The sequence below is a fragment of the Tinamus guttatus genome, unplaced genomic scaffold (genome assembly GCF_059628265.1).
Source record: "Tinamus guttatus ecotype Peru unplaced genomic scaffold, ASM5962826v1 Tinamus_guttatus_pri_ptg000010l, whole genome shotgun sequence".
Taxonomy (NCBI): Eukaryota; Metazoa; Chordata; class Aves; order Tinamiformes; family Tinamidae; genus Tinamus; species Tinamus guttatus.
Window position 1 is genome coordinate 1,198,019 of NW_028288544.1, and position 27,605 is coordinate 1,225,623.

At 40.2% G+C, this 27,605-nt stretch overlaps 2 protein-coding genes across 3 annotated transcripts; both read left to right on the forward strand.

Moving 5' to 3' along the window:
* Nucleotides 1–6,092: 6,092 nt before the first annotated feature.
* Nucleotides 6,093–13,242, forward strand: GTF3C6 (general transcription factor IIIC subunit 6). 2 transcript variants are annotated; one of them, XM_088522322.1, is made up of 6 exons: nucleotides 6,093–6,256; nucleotides 6,983–7,063; nucleotides 9,192–9,255; nucleotides 9,802–9,846; nucleotides 9,986–10,099; nucleotides 12,929–13,242. In XM_088522322.1, exons 1-6 carry the CDS (start codon nucleotides 6,191–6,193, stop codon nucleotides 13,222–13,224), a joined length of 666 nt encoding a protein of 221 aa, XP_088378448.1. In that variant the 5' UTR covers nucleotides 6,093–6,190; the 3' UTR covers nucleotides 13,225–13,242. The 2 variants fall into 2 exon arrangements, with proteins under 2 accessions (XP_088378448.1, XP_010218650.2); XM_010220348.2 differs by lacking the exon at nucleotides 6,093–6,256 and having other exon boundaries at nucleotides 6,953–7,063; nucleotides 9,989–10,099.
* A 686-nt stretch (nucleotides 13,243–13,928) lies between these two features.
* RPF2 (ribosome production factor 2 homolog) lies at nucleotides 13,929–27,381 on the forward strand. The gene is made up of 10 exons (XM_088522309.1): nucleotides 13,929–13,989; nucleotides 15,066–15,198; nucleotides 16,129–16,166; nucleotides 16,844–16,883; nucleotides 19,446–19,527; nucleotides 19,622–19,698; nucleotides 21,093–21,192; nucleotides 25,492–25,594; nucleotides 26,513–26,657; nucleotides 26,994–27,381. The coding sequence occupies exons 1-10, from the start codon at nucleotides 13,967–13,969 to the stop codon at nucleotides 27,174–27,176; spliced, it is 924 nt and encodes a 307-aa protein (XP_088378435.1). The 5' UTR covers nucleotides 13,929–13,966; the 3' UTR covers nucleotides 27,177–27,381.
* The last annotated feature ends 224 nt before the right edge of the window (nucleotides 27,382–27,605 follow it).

The following is a 27,605-nucleotide window of genomic DNA, read 5'->3' on the forward strand; positions in this document are numbered from 1 at the left end:
TAGACACTGATCAGATCCCCTCTCAGCCTTCTCTTCTCCAGGCTGAACAGGCCCAGCTCCCTCAGCCTCTCCTCATAGGGCAGATGTTCCAGGCCCCTGATCATCCTTGTGGCCCTGCGCTGGACTCTCTCCAGCAGCTCCACATCCCTCTTGTACTGTGGAGCCCAGAACTGGACACAGTACTCCAGATGTGGCCTCACCAGGGCTGAGTAGAGGGGCAGAGGGGTCCCTTGACCTGCTGGAGATGCTCTTCTTAATGCACCCTTCTTGGCCACGAGGGCACACTGCTGACTCATGGTCAACTTATCATCCACCATGACACCCAGGTCTTTCTCCGCAGAGCTGCTCTCCAATGTCTGAGAGGCACAGTACAGCACTGTCCTGGTTTTAAAACGGATATTCTTATTCTCCTCAATTATTTTTTACTTTTTGTGTGTGTGTTTATGGAGATATATAGGTATGCACACAAATAACTGACCCAGTTCATCCTTCTGTAAACTACTTGATTGGATTTTTGTTGTTGTTCAGCTTGCATTTCGCTATTTCCTACTTAAATTTTGTCAATCCTATGCTATCCTTTGAAGACGGTGTTTGTGATTTCACCCACGTAGTATAAACTAACAGTAAAAAAGCAACATTTTAATATAATGTAATAATATCACAGCAAGAAAAATAAACTCATGTAGCATTTACCCTTAGGCCTCAGTAATACAATTTCTTACTTTGTATACTGGGCTAGCAACACTTTCTGCAGGTCAGTGGGCATAACTACAATAGCATCAAGCTGCCAGGAATTCCAGGTTGCTGCCAAGTTCCACCTCAATAAAAGCCTACTGAGTTAAGAGTCTGATGTTTCCCATGCAGATTGACTAATAAGCATGTTTAGTTTCCTGCCTCACAAACCACTTTGGCAGCTCTTGGGGTGCGTAAGATATGCTTTTAATGGCACTTTAAGCAAAACGATGTGCATGTATGAGGAAAACACAATACAATTAAAAAAAAATAATAAAAAATAAACCTAGAGAGCATTGCTCAAAATGACTAAGTAAATAATAAACATCTAACCTTCTGTTTTCACATTACTGCAGGAAGGAAAAAAAAGGAATCCAAGTACATTTAATATTAGCTTGTTTTAAGCAGATTCATATTCATTTGAAGCATGAACACAGATTAAAGAAGTGTTTGGCCTTGAAAATTGCTGATTACTCCCAGCGTCCTTTGAAGCCAAGGACATTCATCTGCTCTCAGCCCAAGTGGAATAAAAAATTATGTCTCTGTATCTCAAATTGATGACAAATAATCTAAGGTCATGCGGAAGATTACAAACATTTAACATCTCATCAGCAAGTCAGTTCTGTGGGGAGACATCCTCTTCTGATCCAGCTGGATCACAGGTAAACATCATTTATTTGCTATTTGTTACTACCTTCTTCCAAACTATGGAGTTTTACAGGGATGGACAGGGATTTAGGACCCCACAGAGAATGCTGCAGCACTTCCGAGCAATGCCATGCTACTTCTCCTCCTTCCCTCAACACTCACAGATGCAAAGACACTTTGCTCTCACATGTGGATACAGCACCAGGTTCCTCTAGGTGCTCCCACCTCTCTTCCCCTTCCCTCCAGGAACTTCTTCCATGCCAAGGACATGGTGATACTGGCAGAGACAGGGCTCCTCACTGCAGTAGAGCAGGAGCTGCAAGCTCCAAGCAGGCTGTGTACAGGAGGCCGTGTTCGTTGCTTTAGCAGCTGCTCCCCAGCGCTCATGAGCAAAAGGCAACGAGACAGACGGCCAGCTACCAGGCCATGACTTGGCTTAAACCTTTTCAAGGGTGGTTTGAGATAAGCTGTCAGGTTTTGCTTAATAACGGGCACGCAGAGAACTAAAGCACATTACTTGGAGCTCCCGCAGTTACAAATTCCTGGTGTCCAGCAGCAGCATCGTCATCTTCAGCTGAAATGGTCAGATCCGAAGGAGGACCTCACCACTTCCGAACATATCAGCTTTAGCTCCCCAAACCCATCTAGTCTGTGGCAGAAAAGAGCAGAGCAGCAGTGGATGAAACTCCCCATCTCGGATGCTGAGCTGTGCTATCCCCTGCTCGTGTCCTGCTACCCGAGCCCAGCAAGCAGCAGAGGGGAGGGAACCTGCTCCCGGTGCTGCTCCCCAGTGCGGCTTCTCCCCTTCTCCATGCGGGACAGCAGGCGCTGGCCGTGTGGCAGAAGTGCTCTTTGCCACCTGGGTGCATATGGGCTCCCCCTTTCTTACACGCAGCCTCCACTTTTCCTCCCCTTTACCTCCGATTCCCTCGCCCTTCCCAGCTCAATGCTCCTCGCGCAGCAGGGATGCGAGGGGTGGCAGGACACTCTCCAGCACCGTTTCCCCTGCTCCCTGCACGGCAGCCCTCACTGGCGGAGCCTGCAGGCTGTCGGGAGCAGGAGAGCAGATCCCTGCCAACAACAGGCACCCGCACACACCAGGAGCGGCGTAGAGCCTATGGGCTCCACGAGATCCGTCTCACTGAGCCGCCAGGCAACGGGGCTGAGAGCACGCGCGGAGCACCCACCCCTCCTGCAAATGCCCGCTGTGCCGGGCCTGATCCCAGCTCTTCAGAATAAAGGGAAAATCCATCAGGAGAGACAGAGTCCCTCTCCCAAGCCATCCTCCTACCAATGCTCTCACTCTGCTGCCTCCAAACAAGTCGAGTGAGACCGGGCAGGCTAACGACCTGTGTGACAGAAAAGCCTCCCCACATTAGAGTTTTTTTCCCTCCTGCTGCTGTGCTGCATCCCACTCCACAGCCTGAGAAAAACTGTAGAAATAAAGCACCCGTTGGCTTTCTCCTGCTTTTCCCCAGCCGTGCTTTGCTTTTCTAATAGGGTTGCTAGGATTTCCTTCCATGATCATAAAGGAGCTTTTTGACGAGACAAAGGCAGGGACGCAGAGGCACCAGCGGCTTCTTTCGGGGACACCCAGGAACTGGTTTGTCTGCAAATTCCTCAGCGAGGAGGCTCAGCCAGGCAGCCTTGGGGAAATGCAAATCAACCCCTGTAACACCAGCAGCAAAGTGCTCCTGTCCTGGGGCCCCTTTACCTTTGGTCACCCCGGCCTCTTATCCAGGGTCTAGGAACAGCCTCTTAGAAGCTTTCTTCTGCGTTCCAGGGAACCTCCGAACATTTCGGCATTTCGGGAGGTCGTGTTTTACTGAGGGCTTCCTTCCAAAGCTCAGAGGCAATCAGGTTTGTCATGTCATAAATTTTAGTTATGTTCTCCATCTAAAATAAGCCCAGAACCACAACACTCTTTCCCGAGGTAGTCAATGCACAGATGCAGAAGACTATATATATACACACATATAGATTTTTACCACCTAATTTTAACCCCCAAATTCTGTGTTTTACCCTTTGTAACACAAGAGGTTTTAGACCAAAGGCTCTCACAGTCTAAACAGGCAGACCTTACCCCAAAAGCATATTAAAGACTCTATCTTATTCTGTGTTTTTACAAACCTTTTAACCTTTTACATAGACAGCCTAGGGCCGGCATTGGAAAAGGGGTGATTGCAAAAGGATCAAGAAGGAATTTAAAGCATGAAGATAAAAAAAAAAAAAAAAAAGACATAATGAGACAAAGCAGTGTCAGATTTCATTCATTACGGGTTTTAGTGAACTTTATCTGATTTCTTCTAATATAACTTAATTGCTAAATGTTTATTTGCTTAAAAAAAAAAAGTTTGCTAAGGCAGATGGTCCAAGTCTTTAATCTATGAACTCATTTAATCCAACTAGAATTTGCAAACTACAGGGCCCAATCTAAAATATACATGAACACACTTAAACTGCAAGTACATTCACCGAAGCTAGCACATACATATTGCATATGTAGATCTCAGCGTCTTTATTTTAAATTCACCATCTGGGTGTCACTGACACCTTCGAACCGCCCTAATTACCACTGAGGTGCTCGTCTCCAGCACACAAACCTGTTCAAGCACTGACAAGGTTGTTAGCTGGGCTCAGAAATCCCAAACTCTGATCCTCAGAGGATGTATTTCCATATTTATCTCATCAAGCGATTCCATCTCCTCAGCAGACTCAGAGGATCCCCACAGCATCATTTTTATGGAACTCTGTAACAGCTATGTGTTGAAATGCCCTCCCAAACTATGACGGACCAACACAAACCACTCGTGTCCCCTGCAAGCTTAACCTGATAATGTCAATGCAGTTGCCACCAACACACAAAAAACTTGCAGTCACACACCTGAGCACTCTGACTCGCGATGTCCAGAGGACTGAGATAACCCCAGACAACACTCCGGTTGGTATAAAAGCAAATAAATGTACATACAATATATACAGCATATACATTAGCAGTTCATGGCAGCCTATGAGCTAGGCAGGCTGACCTGGCACATGCTTAAGTGTTCTCAGAAGATCTCTGTAGTCTTTGGCAAGTCTCTTACCCTTCCACCCTCAGGTCTCCATCCATAGAAAGACGACAATAAAATTAACATTACAGAACTGCTGCTAGTTATGACAACTATTTTTAACACATTATTAAGAAAAGAGGCTTTATTGTTATATTAATAAATTATATTGCCTTATTATTAATAACTTATTTGGGCAAAATTTGGAGTTATATGAATTCTATCTAAAGACAGCAATATCCAGAGCAAAAATGTAATTGCTGCGCACAGTCAAATAATGAATACAAATCAGTAATAAAGAATTATTAAAAGGCTGGCTTTTCTGCACATGTATTCAGATTAAATAGCAAAATATCAGCTAGCTGAAGTTACCATCATTTATATACCAGAAAGTTTTAAGTTGGGAACTCGTTAAAAACCTTCATGAAAAAAATATCTTGAACGAATTCTCTAAATTATTTTTATTTGTCTAGAAATTTATCAGAAATTCAAACTCCTATTTCTGTCATTTTCTAAAATCTTTAAATACAGCAGCCTACACTAAGCAAATAGCACAAACTATTCTTTTAAATTATCTGACAAACAGCATTTGGAAAATGCCAAACATCTCTTCCACACCACCCTCTGTAGCCAAAATTCAAGCTTCTGCAAATTGCTTTTTTTCTGCGAAAAGCTAAAGTGCACAGAACTCTCTTTTTCTCTACTCAGAACCAACCCAGTTTTATAGGCAGGTCATTACTACCACAATAGCATTCAAATTCTAGAGAATTACTAAGCCCACAGTCCTTAATTAAAAAGTAAATAAAGGCTAACTAATTTGAAGTGTTTTAAGTTTTTTTTTTTAGGTAAAGTAGCAAAGTAGAAGATCATATTTATACACACACTGTTGAACACCTGATATGGTGTTCATATGCTGCAAACATTTATGTTTATCTTACATAAGATGGAAGCTAAGTAAAGATTGGAAGAAAATGTACAGCGAATTTCTTTGGGACAATTTTTATTTATCATTTTAATTGATGGTTTTGATACTTTTGGCACAAAATTGGAAACAGCAATAAGGATATAACACAGAAAAAAAAAAAGAAATAAAAGGAAATAAAAGGAAAGGAAATTGACCCAGCATGAAACTGTGGATCATAGAGTGTGTGATTCTGTACTTATAAAGAAATGCACTACCACGTTATCTCAGGAGCCCTTATCCGATGGAAATAAGACAGGCACACTCATGAACCTGAGCAGATGACCGGGAAATATGAGGCACAGGCCATGAGATGCCCAAACATTCGCAGTCGGAACAGGGAACTGCTCCTGCCACTGCAGGACGACTCGGCAAGACTCAGTCTGCAACGGCGCATACGACGTTAGCGCGCAGCCAGCCAGATGCCTGGCACAGGTGTCGAAAAGAACCGCAAGGATGAAGACGGGGGGGGAAAAGAGAACCCACGAAGACTGGGCAACGGGGCACACGCCGGACGGGCGAGCGAGCATTGAGCGCAGCGACACGACGGCCGCGTGCGCCGCCTCCATGTCGCCCCTCCTCCTTGGCGCCGCCACTGCCGCAGGGCCGCGCCCGGCACCCGCCATTGCCGGCCGTTAACGGCGGCCGCGCTCGCGCCGCCTAGCTGGGGGGAAGGGAAGGGCGGGGCCGCGCCGGCCCGCGCCGCCGCGGCCGTTAGAGCGGCCGCCCTCTAAGATGGCGGCGCGGCGCTCATGTGGTGTGCGCTGAGGCCGGGCCGCGGCAGGGGGTTACTGGAGACATGGCGGCGGTGGGGGCGACGGAGGAGGGCGGCAGGACCGAGGACGAAGAGCAGGAGGAGGTGGAGGTTTGTCAGCGCCGATACCGCCACCCGCCGGCGCTTCCGTCCCTTCTCCCGGGGCAGCGTTGGGTGAAGCGACCCGGCGGGTCCGGCCCCTCGCGGGGCGGGTCCTGCCTGGGGGCCGGGCTGGGGTGGGGGTCGCCCTCGTGTGGGCAACCAGCAAGGGAAGGGCCGGCTGGTTTTGCTGGTCCTGGAGCAAAGAATCCCGCCCTTAGGCTTGTAATACTCTGTATTATCGTAGATACTTAGCAGATGGTCCTTGAAAACTTATCATGTCGTTGGGGAGAAAAAGGGTTTTCAAGGATTAGCGTGCATGTGCTTTCCTCACCCAAAATGAAGAGCTGCAGAAAGGAATTGACTTCAAGGCAATATGTTGTAAACAGTTAAAAGTAACCATTAAAAATAACATTTGCTTAGCTTACTTCCTTGCTGTGGTATCTTGCCTACACAAATGCGAAAGCTTTGGAAAAAAATGTATGATGTAATTCATAAAGCTTAGATAGAAAATCAGGTATGAAACGTCCATTGAAGTAACAGACTGCCTTATATCTCTTGGATATTGAAGTATCATCTCTGTTGTGCCCCCTTTTTTTTTTTTTTTTTTTTAGTCAAAATACAGTGTAAGTTAGATTTTGTCTGGGAAATATTTTGAAGATTGGGGCTTTTTGAATGCTTCCACTCCACCCCTTAAATATATAAATCACAGATCTATGGTGTAAATTTATTTTGTAGGAACAACTGGTCATGGTGGAACTATCGGGAATTATTGATTCGGACTTCTTAGAAAAATGTGAAAACAAATGCAAGATTTTGGTGAGTGATTACAGCACAATAGGAAAGGGGTAAGTCAGCATGCATGTGAACAAAAGGGAATTTTAGAAGCTGTTTCCAATTCCTTGGAAGATGATGAAATTTAGATCAAATGTAGAGTACAGAATTGTGTTCCTCTCTTAGCAGTAATGTTTGGCTACAGATTATTGGTCTTTCTGTCAGAAATGGCATGTGATATCTCTGAATACAGTATTGGACAAATATATCAAAAAATATTGCGAGTGAGTGAGAGGTGATGCACTTCATTTGTAAGACAGAAGCAGCAATATATTTTATTGAGGTAAGATAGTGACTTTACGAAGTTCAACTGTAAATAAGACAGTGACTGAACAAGGATTGATGGCAAGGTTAGTTACTGCAGGGAGGGCAGAGTCGGATGGAAGTGTCAAGGAGATCCTTGTGTTGAACCTGTTGGTGTTCAGAACAGACCCACCTCACTTTCCAAGCTCCGTCCCAGAGAAGTCTGGATGCAGCTGGATCCTGTCTTACTCCCAGCTTTTTTTGCAGATACTGTCTGGCAAGCGGCAGTGTTGCAGATACAAATCGTGCTTTAATATTTTTGTACACGCTTTTGGACATTAGGTTGTTTACTTCGCTACAAAGTTATTGCAAGAATTGGACGTAGCTATCGTGTGCCTTTTGAGTTGTTTAGTCAGTTTATTTGGCACAAATTCATTTACTAGGCAAAAAAAAAACTGTGATTGAGAGACTAGGGACTGCTAGGAGCATATATGAGGTAGAAAAATCAATTCTGAAAATCTTGATTGTAGAGACATTGTGCTTTTTAAGGCAGTTTGTTTCCTGAGTAACTTAAGTCACTTGAAATGTGTTTCCCAAATGATTCTGCGGTAATGAATTTTTTGCTTATTTTTCAATAGTGTAATATGTATCTTTTAAATTTTATGCCTTGTGATTCTATTGTAATGTTGTTACATCCTATTCATAGCAAAATATGCCTGCTCTTCTCCACATGAACCAGTCCTTGAGATTTTTTCATCTTTCATCATGGAAAACTGTTGTTAAAACATCAGTAAAAAGATTTTTATCATGTGTTATTTTTGCTTATTTATTTATTTATTTATTTATTTATTTCTGTGATGCTGATCATATAGGGGGAAGATGGTCCATTTCTTTATAGTCTGAAGTGGAATGCCAGTTTAACCAAGGAATAATCAATTTTGAATATTAAAAACCTTACTTCTGCATACTATGACATTTTTGCCTTTTTTATTTTATTTTCCTGTAGTAAAAAAGCATGTTCTATCTGTTAGTTTAATGCTATTGATATTCTCAACTTCCAGAGCAGAAGAGAATCCGAAGGCTTAAATCTTACTGATCTTAAAAATACTTCTATTTGTTAAAAATACAAGCAAAAAATGCACGTATTTGTGGTAAACTATGCAGTGCTTTTTGGGCGTTTAGATTTATCGTGTAGTCCCTCATCTTGAAAATTTTTAGCATATGTTTATAACTTGAATAATGCTGAGGTTTATGATATACTATTTAAAAACATCTTACCTTAAAGTATTATTTTCAGGGTTACATATTTAGCAAAATGTAGTTTTTAGATATGCTTATATGTAAATCTGCATATGATGAGTCCTCTGTATACTGGGTTTTTTTGGTTCATTCGTTTGTTTTGTGTATACTGTGTGTAATGATGACTGAAAAAATCATCATAAATAATTTCGTTTTCAGTTTTACAACAGTGATTCTACAGTAAGATTCACTAATCCCTTTCTAACAACTGTCACCGCTGCTTAACTAAGCCTCCCATAAAAACAAAGAAAACCTTGTTTGTTTGTTTGCTTGTTTTCCCCAGATATTCAAATACCTCAGCATCAGTTGTAATGACTAAAAATATTTCTATTACGTCTTAGGTACATTACTAAGTATTAATTTGATTGTTTCCCTTCCTCTTTTGTCAGGGGTCTGCTGGTTACCTGTAAAATCACAGCCTTCACAAAACTCTTTCATCTGCTTGTCTAAATATTGATACATGATGATTTAATCTGGATTCTGTTGTATCTATCTTCTGTGATCCAATACTAAGAAGCTTGTGTTGACTGCAAGACCTGACATCAGTGCAATTTTGTCTTCCCTTTTGTAGGGAATAGAGACAGAGAGGCCTATTTTACAAGTGGACAGATATGTCTTTGCTGGAGAATATGAAGGTAGGAAAGCTGACATGGCTGTTATCTCTTCTTTTTCACAAGACCAAAAGAAACTTTCTTTAATATTAGTTAACTTCACTGCAAATGGTCAACTCTGGGCTTTAGAGTGCTGAACTTCTGGGCAGTGTTTGTGTAACCCCAGGTAGAGCAGCATGGGTTGGGGTTCAGTGCTAAATCAGCCGTGAATCTGCATTACTTACAGACAAGGATGCCTGAAGGTTGGCTCTGGGGTGTACCAGCTGGTATTCCCAGGGGAAAAATGTGGATGTAGTAAGTGTCTGGGGCATTATTGTGGCCTGTGTAAGCAGATTCAACACGTTCTGTACCTCTTGCATTTGCTTTATGGTGGTAAAATCATGAAGAAAAATATCTGGAATGCTCCCTTGTAAGGACTTGCAGACAGTGACCTTGATGATCCTATTTCTGAGCTGGCAAGGTGGACCAGAAAGGACCAGAAGTTCAAATATTCCCATAGGTACTGCTGCATGCAGTATCTATGTCTCATAGAAATTAGTTTCTAAAACTCTGTCGCTTTGTTTTCCATAGATACCTTGGGAACCTGTCTGTTTTTTGAAGAAAATGCAGAGCAAGGTAATTAACGTAATTTGATATCCTGTTTGTTGTGGTAAACTCTGAGGTTCAAAATCAATTTTCATCTTGTTTCAGTTGGTGCTGGAATTCACTTTAATGATTGGACTTTGGGAATTGTTTTTTCCTCCTTTCTTCATAGTAGATGCTGAAGGCAACCAGAAGCTACAGTTGAAATACAAGTGCCATACAATGAAGAAACTGAATATGACACGGACCCTATTGACAGAGAAGAAGGAAGGCGAAGAGAATGTTGGTTAGTGCCTCCATTCTTACGTACAGATAGATATGCATAGGAACATAATCCACCGATGGATTATGCTAGGAGTGTTCAAGTGTGTGTGTCAAGTGTGCAGGAAATTAGAAGGTGAAGTTTCTCCTTTAGGGAACCATTGTACTCTCACTGGAGAGTGAGATTTCAGATCCAGTCAAATCTCCTGCCTGTATCTAGTTATCTCCAAAAATGGCTAGTAGGAGGTGCCCACAGAAGAGTGTAAGAAGAGTATAAATATAGACTGACACTGCCTGGTATATTCAGTAATCTAAAAGTTTTGGCATCAGCTCTGAAGATAGAGACAATATCTTTATGTGTAACAGTTCTTCATTGATTTTATTTTTTACTTCCATTAATTCACCTTATGGTTTCTGGAGTCTGTGTAGCTGCTTAAAGTCTGTAATATCCTTGGTAAGAAGTTCTGCGTTTTATGTACTACAACTAAATTGTTTCTACTGAATTAAAAGTAGCTTTAATCAAGTTTAATGTACTGGCAAAGATATATGTCAGACTTTTTTTTGTTTGTTTTTGTTACATAGGCAGAAGTCTGCTTGTCCATTTGTCTTATTTCTGTGGTAATTTCTTTATATGAAAGTTAGTACTTTGCGGAAGAATCTCACTGTCAAGAACTGGATGTCCAAAAAGGAGACAGAGGAGTCCTAAAACTTTATTTGAATAAAGGGAGATTCCACCAGGCATATCCTTGTGGGGTCTCTCCAATTGCTGGAGGACGCAGCCCCCATTTTATCCCAATTTCCTGACTGAGGGACGCCCTCTCCTTTTCCCCATTGGCCAAGGTACTCAGAAGTTACAGCCTTCCTGGCCTGCCTATACCAAACTCCCTGCCTCCCTCCATCTGTTCTCACCTGAGGTCACCTGACTCTTTTGTCCCCCTTCCTGAAGAATGTGGGGGAATTCCCTTATTTCCCTTCTTTGTAAAGGCCCCCAACTCTTGCTAGATGCTCTTTTGTCCCACTCACTCATGGTTCCTCTCAGTGTCCCCCCTCCCATTTGTCCTGCTATTCACCCCCTTATTGGTGAATACACAAACTTGAGCATTCTGCTCAGTACTGTTACATATTAAGATACAAAATATCCCACTATATACAGTAATACAATTTTATCAATGTCCTGTTGCTTTTGGTTGCTTCTTTCCCTCAAGTCAGTGTTACTAATTCACATTTTAAGAATATGTAGTTATTCTAGATTAAACGAGTGTGTATTCAGCTGGAATATACTCATATAAGATAAAATGTGAAATGTCATTGTAATCCTAAGTCAGCATCTTATCAATACTATGCACCATTTTCCCTCTCCATATAAGTGTTGGACTAGATGAGAACTAGATGAGATAATATTAAAAATATATATATTTTTAAAGTGCAATAGACTAGAAAAGGGGGTGCTTAATATTGAGGCTCTCCCGCCTCCTCCTCCCAGGGAGCAGTGATACTTGCTCAAAAAAACTTTTTTTGTCTGCCACCTGACAGAAGCTTAATACTGTGCATACAGAGTACCTAGAACACCTCATGAATTGACAATATGTACTTACTAAAGTCTATTTAAATGGGTAGGGGAATTCCAATTCTCTCTGAAGTCTGTTGGATACATGTTCCAAGAGCTTGAAATACTTGAGTTCAGGACAGGGCACAAATTCTTATGATATCACTGATGTCATTCCTATCCCATTATCAGATGTACTAAGACTTAGGTGAACAAACATTTTCTCTTTGCTGTACCTCCTCAGCAGTTTACATGATGTATAAGTTATTTTGAGAGTTTTCCAGAGTGGTATCTGACAACTGAAATATAATAGGACCTCCATACTGGATCAGGCCAAAGGTATTTTAATCCTGTATTTTGTTTCTGATTATGGCCAGGAAAAAGTATAAGACATATATGTGATTCCTTTGTTTGGATATCCTTCCAGTGTTCTGCATTCAGCAATTCATGAATATTCTGAGCAAGAATTTTCATCTAGATAGCTATGCCTATAGTCCTTAAAGGCTCTACCCTCTTGATTTGTCCATTCACTTTTTGAATCTGTTTTTACTTTTAATTTCCACCATGTCTTATGACAGTTAGCTTTCAGATCACAGTTCTATCATATGGAGAAAGAAAAGTACCATTTTACTGTGGGTGTTCTTGTTTGATTTCTGGGTTTTTTGTTTGCTTGTTTGTTTTTTGTTTTTGTGAGACTGGTGTTGTCTCCTCTCAAGTAGAGCTAATTTCTTGGCCAATTCTTACTTCTAATTTTACTATAAGGGTTGGGCAGGACACAGTACTCATAACACGATATATAAAAACATCCTGTGCTCAGGATAATGATATTACTGCTTCTCATTACATTCCTTATAGGACTTTAACATTTTATCTCCCTGGTGACTGCTCTTTAGGCACTGGGCTATCGACTTCAGGGAGCCACATGTAGTGACTCCAGTATTTAATTATTTTTTCTTGAATGACAGCAAATGGAAACTTGCTGCTACGTGATACAGAGCAGAATTGGTTTAGCCTATGTGTACTGTTGCTAATTTATCACCAGGGAAGTTTCTTTGCTATTTTAAACTTTTTTTTAATCAAATATCCCTCTGTGACTTTTAGCCCTGTTTTTCAAGGAAATGAACAGTTTCAATGCTATGGTAAGACTGTGAACAAAAATTAGTGTCAGACCTAATATCTGAAAGACTCCTTTCTAGCTTAAGTTTTTTTCTTTAGATTTTGGTGTGGCTTAAGAAACAGTGGGCTTAAGAAAATACATGGTTAACTGCTTCTGTCAGTAACATCTATTTTTTTTTTCCATTGTGTCAGGTGGTGTGGAGTGGTTACAGATCAAGGACAGAGATTTTTCCTACAGTAGGCCTAACATGATTTGTAGCTTTCTGCGTGAAAAGGAAGATTGTGAAGAGTCAGCTCAGGCCCAGGACAAATTAACTGAAGAGTCAGAGGGAGAGGTGAGCGACAGAGGGAATTCTGACTTGAATGGTGATTTGGAGAAGGAGCACAGCTTGGAAGTGGATGCCTCGGTTCCTCTGCCTGACAGCCTGGCTTCTGCCATAGATGATTCTCCTTCCACAAGTGTTGCCTTAGATGAAGTCCCACTATGATGGTTGCTTTGATACTTTAAGGATTTCTTTGTGGAGTTAAGGGACCAATTTTAAAGGCCTTGACCTGATTTTCAATTTGTTTGAGCAATTAGTAGGGGAAAAACTGACTTTATGTTCTTGCATAATACCCTTATGTTTGGATCATGGTGGCGTTTTTTTGTTTTTTAAAAATGCAAATTGGAAATGTATGTATCTCTACCTCAGAACTGAAGAGGAGGTAACAGTTATATAAGAAGGAACTACCTTGGGGAAAAAAATGAACAATCTGGGACATCTTGTGATGGGCAGGGAGAATAAAGTCATGACACTTTTATGTATGGTTTCAGCTGGTGTTACCTTATTCAGTCAGATACTCTGTTCCTGCACCGTGTTTATAGGAAAAAAAAATTCAAAGCCGTCTGAATTTTTAAATGAGTGTTTGCTAAGCTTGTTCCTCATTAAATCAGATGGCTGTTTGTGTTTTCTTTAGCATCTTTTTTTTTCTCCCTATTCTTGACTCTTTGACCTTAGAATCACTTAGGTGCGAAGGGAGCTGGGGTCCTTGAGCTTCCTGCTCCCGGCAAGGCTGCATTCGCGCCACGTTGCTCCGCACCTTTAACTCAAGGACGCGGGACGAGAGGAACCGCCCGAGGCAGAAAACGGCCCGCGCGGGGACACCGGGGCGACCCTCCAGCGCGCATGCTCCCTGGCGCTGCTGACGTCACGGGGGAGCGCGCACGTGGGCTGGACGGCGGCGGCGGCCATGGACGCGCTGGAGCGCGTGGTGTGAGTGGGGGCGCGCGGCCGTTAGAAGCCCCGCGACCGTTGGGCGCCCCCTCCCCCCCACTCTGGGGAGCACCAAACGGGCATCGTTAAACAGGGCGGCGTGGAGAGGGCCAGGGCGGGGGGAAGCGGGGGGAGAAACGGGCTAAGGGAGGTTGGCAGCAGGAAAAGGCGAGGGAAGACGTGGTGGGGGTGGAGGAGAACCCAACGCCGCTGCCTGCCTTAGGGGCAAGACCACGCTTAGCCAGCTGGTAACCCAGCTTTAAGCTGGTAGCTTAAAGGAGCTGTGGGGATCACTTTCCTTGGTAGCAAGTGAGATGTGTGTCTGACCACCTGGAAGAGCTTTGTCTTTGTCACCTGTAGTTCCAAGGATATGTGTTAAGTATATATTTAATAAGGAAGAAAAACATAACTTGTGCTTTGAGGAGAAGATATACGAAGCTTTGTTTTGATGCAGCAAAGAAACGCCTCAGTCTAAAGCCCCATGGTTCCTCATTTGTTTTGTAACTGCATGATGCCATGCAAACTGCTGCTACACTTGCTTTTTTTTCGCCCTTTGTTATAGCCTGAGATGATATATCAAATATATAGGCTGTACTGCCTGGCCTGATGGTGTACATCACCTAGCCTAGTACATGGGGCTTGTGTCTGCTTCTTGTCAACACATATGCCAGGTTTAAGCACCTTTTCCACTTTTCTTGTGGATGCCACTGATGGTCTTCAAGGAGCTTTTTTTTTGCTCTCATGTGTCAGCCTTCTGATTAGGGAAGGGGCTGGTGAGGAATAAAGCTTTCAGGAGTCCATGGGAATGCACCCTAAAATCCAAACTGGTAGAGAATGAAAAGGCCAGGACTGCAAAACGGCCTGTGCTAACTTGGTGGCATGGAGTGGAGAAGGTGTGTTAGTGAAACATGTTAATCTCAGAGGGACCTCTAGTGCTGTCTGTAATTCTGCAGGTTGGGATTAGTTTGATTCAGTCGTGTTGCTTAAACACGATGTGTTCAGACATTTGTTTTATTCTGTGCAGTGTCAGGTTCTGTTACCAATACTGTTTTTTTATTGTTCATTTATCATTGCAGAAAGCCTAAAACTAAGAGAGCAAAAAGGTTTCTTGAGAAGAGAGAACCCAAACTCACAGAAAATACAAAAAATGCTATGCTTATAAAAGGAGGAAATGCAAATTCAACAGTGACTGATGTCCTTAAAGACATTGTAAGTTTGTTGGACATAGATATATATATATACACATATGTGTATATATGTAGTGTGGCCTTTAGTTATAACCCGTTGCATTATACCAAGGCTAGTTTCCCTTCTCCCTTTCTTACAGTTTACCTGTTGTCTGCTGCAAGATAATATTTTCATGCTCTCCCTGTGCTCCCATATTTCAGATTGTGACTGGTGCTCTAAAAGGCATCATTACCTACCCTGGCATGTTTTTGTTGTTGTTGTTGTTACTGTTTGTTTTTTTTTTTCCTTCATGTTCTCTCTTTGCCAAAATCTTTTAGCTTGTTCCCTTTGTCATTTTTTTTTCCTGTGGTTGTTCAAGAATATAAGGTAAAGTATTTCCAGTCTATTTGTAGAAAGGAGGTATGGAACTGGGACTGGATCTCACCTCTGAAATCATATCCCAGAGCCTGGTGGGCTGCTTCTGTGTATTTATGTAGAGCCTCTCCCAGAAGTTACCTGTGAATCCACTGTCTACATCCTGTCTCCTAACCCCATAACTGAAAATACTGTGGCTGTTCCTACTCTATTTTCTCTCCTTGCTTTGCTGTTTTCTTCCCAGTCTATACTGATTGAAAATCAGCTAGTTGTTCCTTCCCTGTTTTTCCTCATGTCCCTAGAAGTAGAAAGATTCTGTTACATGGCTTTGATCTTAGTTAGTTTTTACTTAATTAGTTCTTAGTTTCTAGAAATAAATCCTTTTGCAATTAATTGAGAATCAAGATTAGCATTATAGTCCTGGAAGATTTGTTGAGAGTAGGTGTTTTGAACTGACTTCTTTTTTAGTCTAGACTATACAAACAACTATTTTATTTAAAGCGATCCTGTAAGTTGTGGGATTTTAAAAACAGCAGTACTGCAGTTTTCAATCTATGAGAGCGAATGTATGTTTAACTTTGGTTGTGTGTTTTGCAGTATGCTGTGAAGAAACCTTTTGCCATGCTGTTTAAGAAGTAAGTGCTCCCATTTTGACATCTTCGAGTCTTTTGACAAATGGCATTTGGTAATTTCAAAGCAGGGTTAGGGATGTAAGCAACAGCATTGAAAAATGGAAGGGGCTGCAAGAGGTGACAGGGATTCATCCTAAATGTCGGTAGGTTGAACAAAGCTGCAACTGATGATTGTTATTAAGCCTGGTTCTGTATTAAGTGCCGTAATGTAGAATCCAGCAAACTCAAATGGATTCTGGTCTATGCAAACATCTAGGGAGGTTCCGTATCAACTAAGGAGTTATTTTTCCCAATTCTTAGAAACTCAAGTTGCAGGTTATAATGATGGCTCTAGCTTTATTGGAGTGGGAACCAAATATGCACAAACATTAGTAGTAATATCTAAATTAAATATGGTTTTGATGAACAAGCAGAGACAGTTGTTCCTAATGTGTTGCTAACAGTTTATTTGAAAGTCAGAGAACAGAAGACAGAAAACCTGAGGGGAAGAGTTTAAATATGGCAAAGGCAGCACTAGGGAAAACCTGGCAGAACTAATATGAATTACAGTTTGAACTAAAACTAAAATTCTGATGCTGAAGTTTCTTGTAGAATGCAGAGTCTTGTTACTAGAGATCTGGAAATGCTCAAGCAAATTTGTTCTTATCTGGGTTTTTATTTCTACTTTTATTCCCTCTCAGGAAAAATATTACCAGACCTTTTGAGGATCAAACATCTTTGGTAAGTATAAGTGACATGGCTTATGTGGCTTACGGAGATTTTACAGCTATAAAGTAATGAAGAACTTGATTGCAAGATAGTTTCTTATTGGTGTGTGAGGAATTAACTAAGAAATAAAATTTATAGGAAATCTGAGTAAGCTAAAGGTAGGTGTCAGTAGGCAGTTTTTTTTCCTTACGTCTCCAAGACAGAATTTTTGTGTTGTTACGACTATATCCTTACATTAAATGCATGTTTCTATAAACTGACAGTTTCAGGGCTGTGTAACACTGTTAAGCAACAAGTAACAGTGCTTGATATGAAAGGAAAAAATAAGAATTTTATTTGACTTTTTTTTTTCTAGCAGTCATTTTTTTAAGGTGCAATAGCTTATGAACAGTCCCTTTTCAGGTTGGTGAATTCATAGGTTAAAGTAGTTAAATGAAGGAGTCATTGGTTTCTGTGACTCTTGGTCATATTTGAAGAGGAAGAAGAGTACAGTAGAGTACTGCCTGCAAACACATGCAGATGCAGTGCAAGTAGGAGAGTTCTTGTGAGTTCTGTTCCAACATTCAGACAAGAACTGTCAGAAAAATGAGCAGTTTCAGTTAAAATACATATATTTGGCCCACAGTGAGATTGGAAAAATGACTGTTCGGAGGCCTGGGAACTTTTTCATCTGAACATCCATTTACTGATATGTTGACTCAGTGCCTTAAGGTCAAGTTTATTTATGAGCAGAAGGCAAAAGATAGAGGGACTAATCCCAAGATTATAAATCTCAGTTTAATCAAAGCATTACATTAGTGGGATATGGTCTTTAAATTGTAAAGTGTTTGCTGTATGCCACTGCTGACTCGTACACAAAAAATAAGAGTCAGTCTTCCAAAGTGTGAGGCAGTTGTTGAAATTTACTGAAAACACACCCTGAAATGAAGCAATACTTAATCTATGACAGATGTTAATGCTGAGGTGATGCACCTTGTGTTTCTGCTCTCAGCATGAAGCACAGTGATGTGACCATCCCATACAGCATCGTGCTGAATGAAAAGGTACTATAGGCAGCGAGGCAAGATCTGCAGTGTTGTTTAGTGAAACTAAAGCCCTTACAGTCACATGGCTGAATGACTTATGGTCATGTAGGAACCAGTTGATTGTCAGATGACCACTGATGTGAACTTTTTGTAATTTCTGGGAAAATACGGCACCTAGGATTGTTCTGATATTTAGAAAGGGGTCTTGCAGGGAACTTTAATTCTCATAGCCAAAGAGCAGTCCAGTGGAGTGGAAGATTCAGAACTGTTTCAAAAACTAAGTGGGAACTAGAAAGGCATGGAAAGTGGAATCAGTCTGCTTTCCTCTTTTCTTGGGTTCAGGCATGTTTGATAGAGGCGGTGTTGCAGTGTACGTGGGATACAAGCGAGGCGTTTTGAGTTTGTTGCGGCCTTTTAATTAAATGCCATGCAGCTGCTATAGAATTAACACATGTCAAAGTGCAGTGTTTAACAGAGCTGTATGAGTGAGTGTTTCCGTGAGATGTCTGGCTCTGTTCTTGGTGTGTCTAGACTCTCAGTGAACCAGTGGCTGAGCTCGACGAGGTACGTGCCGTTCATCCAGCCTGGGATTGCTCCCAGTGGCAATGTTTCCTGCAGTCCCCAAAGGGAAGAGCTGCAAGCCAGACAGATTGTTCTCATGAACAATGGTGCTCCCAGGGGACTGCTATGGGAGGAGGTGCTATGAGATGTTTTTTTTTTCTTTTCTGCTATTTTTTAAGTGCTTTGCAGCTGCCAAGTGCAGGTACAGAAACTCTGGTATATCTGGAAAGGGCTGGAGAAATTGTGTGTGTGCAGATATACCAAGGAATCACTGCCCTGAGAAGCAGCTGTGTCCAGGCTTCGGAGTTGGACATCCTCAGAAAGCATCACTATAACCTTGGCTCTTGATGTACCACTCTAACAGGTTCTCCAGTGGCATCTCTAGGGAAAAGATCTCTCAGTCACCAGTAGCTTGATTTTTCAGCACCATCTTAGTCTTAATCAAGTAACAAATTGACATGAAAGTGCTCTGTAAGGAGCCTCATGCTCTAGTGAGAAAATGTTAGAGATTTGCAGATGCACCTTGATTTCCCTTTGAAGGAATTAACTGGTTGTTGAGAAGCTGTTAGGTAAGGCTGTAATACCACATAAAACTTAGCTAAGTAACTCAAATAAGACATTATATGCTTAAATACTTATTACTCTTTAGGTAAGGAGAAGTGGTTGAAGGTGGCTAGTATAAAAACGAATCATGAAGAATTACAAAAAAGGGTGTTTCAGACAGAATGGCAAGAAAAAAAATTGCCTGGCTTAGTCTGTAAGAATATTAGGAAATGAAAAATAAATAAAAAGAGGGAATGGAATTGTTGGATCCAGTAGTCAATTTTAGCATATGTGGACCTGGAAATCTTAACTTTTTTGTTAAGTGCAGTTACTCTTCCCATAAAGAGTTCCTAAACTTACGTGCTTGTGATATATGCCTTCGCCAAATATTTTAAATTCTTACAAACTTACAGAGTGTTTTTTTTTTTTCTTTTTCCATTGATAGGAATTTTTTTCAAAGAAATCAGATTGTTCCTTGTTTCTGTTTGGATCTCATAACAAGAAGCGACCTAATAACTTGATAATAGGTAACATGCCTCATTTGCATTTGTAATCAGATGAAGGTCTAGCTTTCAGTAAATATTTGAACGAATGAATTTTATTTCTTATTCTTCTTCACAGGTCGCATGTTTGATTACCATGTCTTGGATATGATTGAACTGGGCATTGAGAAGTTTGTATCCCTAAAGGACATCAAGGTAAGGGAAGCAACGCAAGCTTTTCAGTGACCTCTGCTGGTGGGTTTTTCGTGCATTGGCATTTTTGTGCTTTGAAGCAATAACGGGATCTTTTGAAAATGTTTTACGTAGTATTCGAGTATTGTTAGATTTGTGTACCTTAATGTTATTTTTGTGCTTTTTGTTTGATTATTTTGTTGCTTTTGAGGAGTTAACTATATGCTTACCAATTCTTTTGTTAGACTTGGTTTATTCCCAATATTCGTATTTTTAATGTGTTACCTTTGTGAAACTCTTCAGTCAGATCCCCATGGGAAGTTCCTAAAGTTCCTATATAAATTGACTCTGCTTGTAAAACCGAAGTTCTTTTAAGAAACAGAAGGTGATCCAGCCACCAAAAAGGACGCCACTGTGTATCCATGTCCCAACCAGAAGGTTTGTCCAGTTGTGCAGCAAAATGCGGTGGAGAATTGATTTGGTAGAAAACAACCCAGTGGCAGTGGGGAAAGGTTGTTTTCCAGCCTGATCGCTTCTTTCATTTTCTTCACCACATAACCATATTTGCTGGTTCAAAGATGCATTAACATGACAACAGGATTGTTTCTTTCAGGAAGTGGTGCTTATGCCAGGGTAAAGTGTTTCCAAACTATAACCAACAAGAGTCTCTGTGACAGTAATTTATAAAGTAGTCAGATGATCCCAAAATTTTCTATAGCCTTCAGCAGTACACAAGTGCCAGTTCCCAGGGAACTGTATTTGATTCAGACTGAGGGCTAACATCTCAATTATTTAAACTCTGAGAAAAATTACTTTACTTTATTAGGCCCATGTTACGTTTTCGTTTAGCCAAAATAGCCCTCTTTCATGTGTGCACATATTTGTAACCAAGCAGTTCATATACTGCAAAAAAAAAAAAATACTTGCAGTTCTGATTTTTGCCACAGCAAATAAACTGAAGGCAGTCAAGAGGGATAATTACCTTTTTTAAAGATTAATTTTCCTCTTGAAGTCAGATTGTAGTATGTATCTTCATAAATCTGTTTGTAGTGTGGAAATCATAGTTAAGTAATTGTGTATGTTGATACCAAAATAAGAATTAGGTGATTGACTAAACTATCCCTTTAGCCTTCTCCATGTACCCTCTGGTCAAAAGTACAACAGACTTGTTTGCCTCTAGCTAGAGTTTCCTTGTTAGTACTTGCAATCAGATTTAGTTTTGCTTTCATTGCAAGGTGTTATCTCCAATATTTTACAGTAGAGAGTCTAACAAACAATATTGTCTCGAATTAAAAAAAAAAACTTAAAAACTCTGTCTTCCCATATTCATTGTAAGTTGCAATAATTCTGTATTAAATGTTGAATAAATAGTCAACCATTAAATCAATAACTTTTGTTTTGAAATTCTTATCCCACAGAACAGTAAATGTCCTGAAGGAACAAAACCTATGTTGATATTTGCTGGTGACCTATTTGATGTAAATGAAGAATACAGAAGATTGAGAAGCCTTCTTATTGGTCAGTATTTGGATAGATTGCGCAGTGGGATTGCATAAAGCTGTAGCCATAGGGTCTGTTAGGAAATGTTGCTTTGACAACAAATGTTTGCTCATGTTCAGTACTGAAAGAAAACTTGGAAGAAGTAGCACTTGTGAGTTTGATGTCACATGAAGTCAAAGTTAACTCAACATCGTGACTGATACTTAAAAGAATAGAGGGAAAAAGGGCCTGAAAAACTTTGAAGTTGAAACTTCGAGCTTGCCAAAATTCATAATTTTGGTTGTGGGGAAATTTCTGGCATTTTTAAAAATGTTTACTTTGTACTTTGTAGTGCATCATCAATTTTCTAACCACTAGTAGTTCTGAAGTGCCTAATTTTGAATTAAATGGATTAAGTTAAGAAAATGGATTTTTTTTTGCTTACAGAAAAGTCAGATCAGTATAATTGATCCTGCGTTTTCATTATGAAAGCATTTTTTGTTAGAAATTTGACCATTTCTAACAAATACACCATTGATCTGAGTATCTGGAATGTGCATATATAATAAAAATGATCCAGGTAACAGCTGTGTGAAAACTTAAAGGCAGGCTCAAAGCGGTGAAAACAAAATGGCTTAAATTGAGGAAGATGAGGCACGTTGTGGGGTTCAGCACTGAATTCTGAGGAACTAAAAGAAGTTTGTTTTTGTTTTTGATTTGTTTTTTGATAATTTGGGGGGATTTAGGGGTTGTATAATAGCATATCTCCTAATACTTGAAAAAAAAATATGGCTTGCTCAGTAAAACTAGATGTAGGGTGTGTTGGGTGGTGTTTTTCTGCTTTTTAATAGTGTTCCTAAAGCGAAATTCTCCTCCCTGTCTTTTTTTTAAAAAAAAAAAAACAAAAAAGCTCTAATAAAATAGTGAAACTGCACAATAAGAAAAGGCTTTTTTTCTTCAGTTGTGCTTTCTCCTCTGGGGTTGCACTAATCCAGAATCTTACAGCTTTGTTAGATCTCCCTTTCATATAAAATAAATATTGGCAGGGCTCTCCTTTCTAGGCAAACAGAGATTGCTTAAGAAACACACCTTAGAAATGAGATTTTCCTCACTATTACAGTTCTCTAGAGAGAGTGTATTGATTCATCTAGAATGAAATCGAAAAGGAAGAAGGAGGAGAGAAAATTTCCATCCTGTAAATGCATCTGACTATTTCTTAGATAAAAGGCTGGTAACTACTTATAGATCTTTGGAGGTGGCGAATATGGAATGTGAAGATACCTGAGTTTTGATAATGCATGCTTTTGTAAACGTAAGTGAATATTTACATTGCAGAAAGCACATGCGTTACTTTCTAAAGTGTATCTGTTAAGATGTCCACACGCTTTTGGTAGTTGGCTTCCAGGTGGCTCATACACAGGTGTGTTCATGCAGCTGAGGTTCCCCCAAAACAGCCTGATGCCTTGAATGGAGGACTTGTGCATTATTAGATAGTTGCCAAATGGCTAATTTCCTGTTCTGTTTCTCTTGTCATTCATCTACCCTCTGTCCTCCTATTAATTAGCCTTTAATGAATGTCTGCAGTCAGATGTACTCAAATCAACATCTCATTTGTCTTGTTGAATGTACTCCAAGTACTCCAGGTCTTAATGTTCTGTTGACTTCTATGAAATATCTAGATGCAAAACAATAGACAAAAAAAAAAAAAAAGGTTAAGGAGTATAAAGGCTCAAGGATACTAGCAACCAATTAATAATAATATGATCTGCTTCAAAATTGTTCTTAACTGATACAGAAGAATTGATTCTTTCTGTTCCTGCAAAAGATGTCTTTGCTTAGAGAGTTAGAAAAATGTCTTTGTAACAGCACTAAATACTTTCTCACTGCAGCAGGGTTGTTGAGCCTCCAGGGGGAACATGAGATATCCAGCTACTTCTTGCTGCCACAGCAGCATTACCTTGACTATGCTGCTGAACACCCAAGCCCTCACGTGCCTTTGTACTACCAACAGGATTTATATGTGTTGGGAATATCATTTTACAGCACTTTCCTTATGGAATTAAAGACAAGGAATGAAGGGCAAGAATGAATAAGCATCTTCATGGCAACCATATCCACTTTTGCACTTACTGTAAGATGTAACAAGTTGTTCAGGAGACTTAAACAGTAGCTGTTTTTTCTTTAGAGACCTGAAAGACATCCTCCCCTTTCTCTTAATTTGATTTTCCTTGCCTAGTGAGGTAATGGTATAGGAATCTGTTTAGGCGTTCTTTAAATTCAGCTCATGAGATTCTCATAACACGTGACTGTATTTATAAAATGTTTCATCTCTTCAACGTTCTGTTGTTGGGTCCTATCTTTAAAATGGCAGGGGGTGTCTGGCTTGCTTATATGCTTGAACATTGGCTTGAAGGGCACCTGTACAATTTTTATATTGAGAATCAAGTTGATACTCATCTTAGCTTCCTCTCGCAGTTTTTTGAGTGTGTCAAAGATTTGTGGTTTATTGCTAGCCATGAAGGAGGATGGCTGGAAAAGGAGTCTGGAACAGAGTTTGTGCTTCTGTAGTAGTAACTGTAGCTTCGCAGGCTATAGTGGTACCAGCCTCTGCATATGAACTAATGCCAAAAGAAGTGTACAAGTTCAGGTTCCAAAATAACTTAGGATTTCAGACTTCAAATAAAAAGGCTTTCTACAAGAAAAAACAAAATAGAAGTCCTGAAAAGGTGTTAAGCAGAAGGTGGGGAAAGAATTAGGGATGGAAACAAGGTATCTAGTCCAACCAAAGCAAGAGTTGCAAATTAAGAGTACACTAGGCTCTGTGGGCACACTGAAGTGGGAGGTTTCCACAGCTGTTGAACATTGCCAGGAAACAGAAATTCCTGACCACCTGCATGTGCCTGGAAGGGATCATCCTGTGGGTAAAAGGATGTATGATGGCACAGGAAAACACCAAAGGGAGATGTTGCCAGTAAACCCACAGTAGATGTAAGCTCTATGCCCACAGAGAACCTAGTCAGAGGGAAAATTAATGCAAAAAGTGATCAAAATATTTTATTTGTGACTCTCTCTCTGGCTACAAGCTCAGCCGAGGAAGAGAGGAAGATTTAATAGACCTAGGCAATTTGTGGTTAGACTCCAGCTGAAATCTGCCAGTAAGACTTTGTTTTTGGCTGTCATTCCAGTCTAGATGCTTTTTTTTTTTTTTTTGGTAAGAAAAAAGATAGGAGAGGAAAAGACCACTAGCTGAGGAATCTGCAAATGGAACAGGATGGAAGAGAATTATGTGTTTTACATCCGTTAGCAGTTCTCCAAAGTTTCAGCATTGCGCTGTCGTGTTTATTAGCACACCTTGTTCCCTCAGTCAAGGTCACATTCTTTCTCCACCCTTTGCATATGTTGGACAAATTGCTGTGCTTACTGCAAGCTCTCTGATTGCCCTGTATTTTTCATAGCCTGATACAAGAACCTGACTAGAGGCAAGTAATTTTATATTTCATCCAGAGTATTTTCTCTGCAAACTAAGCAAAAAATTTTAAGCTTCTATTTTCATAGACATTTATTGTTTCTTAAATAGAGAAAACACTAATTTTAGTAATGGGAAATACTGCTTTACACAAAGAACAAAAATGCTTGCTTTAGCCGTAGTGGGGAGGTATGAAAGAAATGCTGTACCAAAACTGTTCTTATCCCAAGTCCATAATAAAAAATACAGACAAAGCTAGGAGTGGTCGAGATAAAGCTAAATGGTGTGTGTGTGTGTGTGTATATATATATACACACACACACATATATACGTATATATATATTTTTTATTGTGCGCTAGTTTTGGTAAGTTCTTTGTACTATTCCCAATCTGGTGCTGATTAAGAATCTTAGGTATGAGTTTCTTGAATGCAGTCTTAAAATAGCTATCTGAACTATCATTTTTCTGTACTAATAATCTATATTTAGCTAAGCATGACTTGGCCTGAACACTGACTTCAGAGCTAAAGATTTGGAAGGAGAGGCAGTGCCATTATCCCAGTTAGTTAGTAAAACTAAGCCAGAACTGCAAGTATATTTGCACTTGTTTTTAGGTGGCGTTTGAACTGCTACCAAATTGTCTCTGGGAAGTCCTGTTCCTGTTCTAAGTAGTTACTATTGCGGGAGATTAAATATTTTGGATGGCTCTAGAAAAGCTAAATCTATTTATAGCCTCACTTTATCTAGGTGAGGAGTTTGCATTGCCACACTGGTATAGATCCATCATTAAAATAAGCCTATTTGTTATAGTCATCTATTGCTTGGTTTTCAGTCAAGAAGCCTGGCATTTATTCTGTCTGAATATTCTCTCAGATTTCTTCAGAGGTCCTACAGTGTCCAATATTCGTCTGGCTGGTTTAGAACATGTTCTGCATTTCACAGCTGTAGATGGGAAAATTTACATGCGGAGCTATAAGTGAGTATGTGTTTTACCTATTTGTTTGTTTTTTTTGGTATGCTTGTCAGCTTCTTCCTGAAATTCAGCCTGTGGGTTGTGTCATTGAACTGCCTCGAACAACAGTTTGCTGCATTTGAAATAAGTAACGTTTTGAGCACAACACAAAATGGAGCAGAAAGAAAACACTTTAAGCCTTAAATCCAATGTCTCCTTCCTTGTTGAGCTCCCTTTCTAGCTGGGAGGACTGCACTTTCACACATACAGATTAATAAGGCATTGTAAATTTGACTTGGTGAATCCTCAGCACTGTCTTACACTTTTTAAACTTGTTCTCGCTTAGCTGCTTGTCAGAGAAAAACAGGTAATGGACTGTGGCCAGAGATACAAAGGGACAAAACAGGAAAAGATAGAGCAAGTCAGCATCTCTGAAGGCCATTCAGCGGTGTTCACTCAAAAGGCTTTTCCATAGCAGGCTCTGAACATTCATAGCTTTTGTTTTGTGCTACTTGATAATTTCTCTTATAAAGAAATGACTGTTACCTAATACAGTCTCATTCTCAAAACATTAAAAAGAAGGAGAAAAAAAAAAAAAAAGAAAGCAAGCTACCTTCTGCGTTAGGGCTCTGGATATTTTGCTATAAACTATAGTACACGGAGGGCTATTCTGAATTTGCAGAATGATAGAGCTTTTAGAGTACTGGTGTTGAGTTTCCACAGTAGTGCTGGTAGTACCAATCTTATGCAGAAAGTGATGTACCCAGGTTGGATTTTGAGTGCATAGAAATTATGATGGAACAGATTTAATTCTCCGTAATCATCAGCAGTGCTTGTTTTTGATTTTCTTGTCAGTTACTGTATTGAACTTGTGCTTTAGGAAGATGAGCATAGATTTATCACAGATGGCAATGTTGATTTTTGGTTGCATTTCTCTTCCAGAGTGCTTCTGAAGAAATCTGGCTGTAAAATACCAAGGATTGAACTGGAAGAGATGGGACCTTCATTAGATTTGGTAATGAGGAGAACACACTTAGCTTCAGATGACCTTTATAAGCTGTCTTTAAAACAACCCAAAGCCCTGAAGGTAGGTACCCTTGGGTGCATATTAAATCATAGGTAGAGCTGCAAAAAGACCAAGAGCTGAAGTATTAGTTATTGTATGATAACCAACCAAAACTTCTCTACAGGCCAGCTGATATTTCTAGAGCCACATCACTGTAGTGGTGATCTGCTAACATAAAAACACTCCTTTGAAAGCATGTAGGAATTAGACAAGTCTTAATCTTCTAAGCTGAAGATGATGTATGCAGCCTTGCTTTTAGACACTCAGTTTGGAAGTTTAATTACTGATGAATGTGGTGGTGGTAAGAGCTGCTCCCACTTTCTCCTCGACAATGCTAATGTTGCACTTATTTTACAGCCTAAGAAGAAGAAGAATATCTCCCGGGATGCCTTTGGTACAACTTACGGTCGAATCCACATGCAGAAGCAAGATCTTAGTAAACTACAAACGAGGAAAATGAAAGGGTTAAAAAAAAGGGCAGCGGAGAAGTCAGTTGAAGAAGATAATGCAATTAGTCCCAAGAAAACAAAATCAGCCTGATTCTCTGGAACACCTTTGAAAGCTCTTCCTACTGTCAAGTTTAGTATATTTGCTGTAATATACATGCATCAGACATGGAAGATTCAGCTGCAATTAGTTTTAGTTTTATAAAAATATATTTTAAATAACTTTGCATTGAAAGTGAATATAGGGATATTAAGCTTCAAAATGAAAGTTGGTTATTAAAAGAAAGAACGTGATAGAACAGTTTTCCAAAGGTTCGGCTGGTACTAGCAAACGCACACTAGTCAAGCAGATGTTTGCTTTCCCCAGAAACTTTATGGCTCTTATGTTGGGAACATGCGATCCATCAACTCATCTTAAAAATTCTGCCCAGGACCAAACAGTATATATGCATAATTTAAGCAGTATGACTTGGGGTTCATTTATTGTTTATGTATTTCAATTTTTGCACAACTGCAATATTGC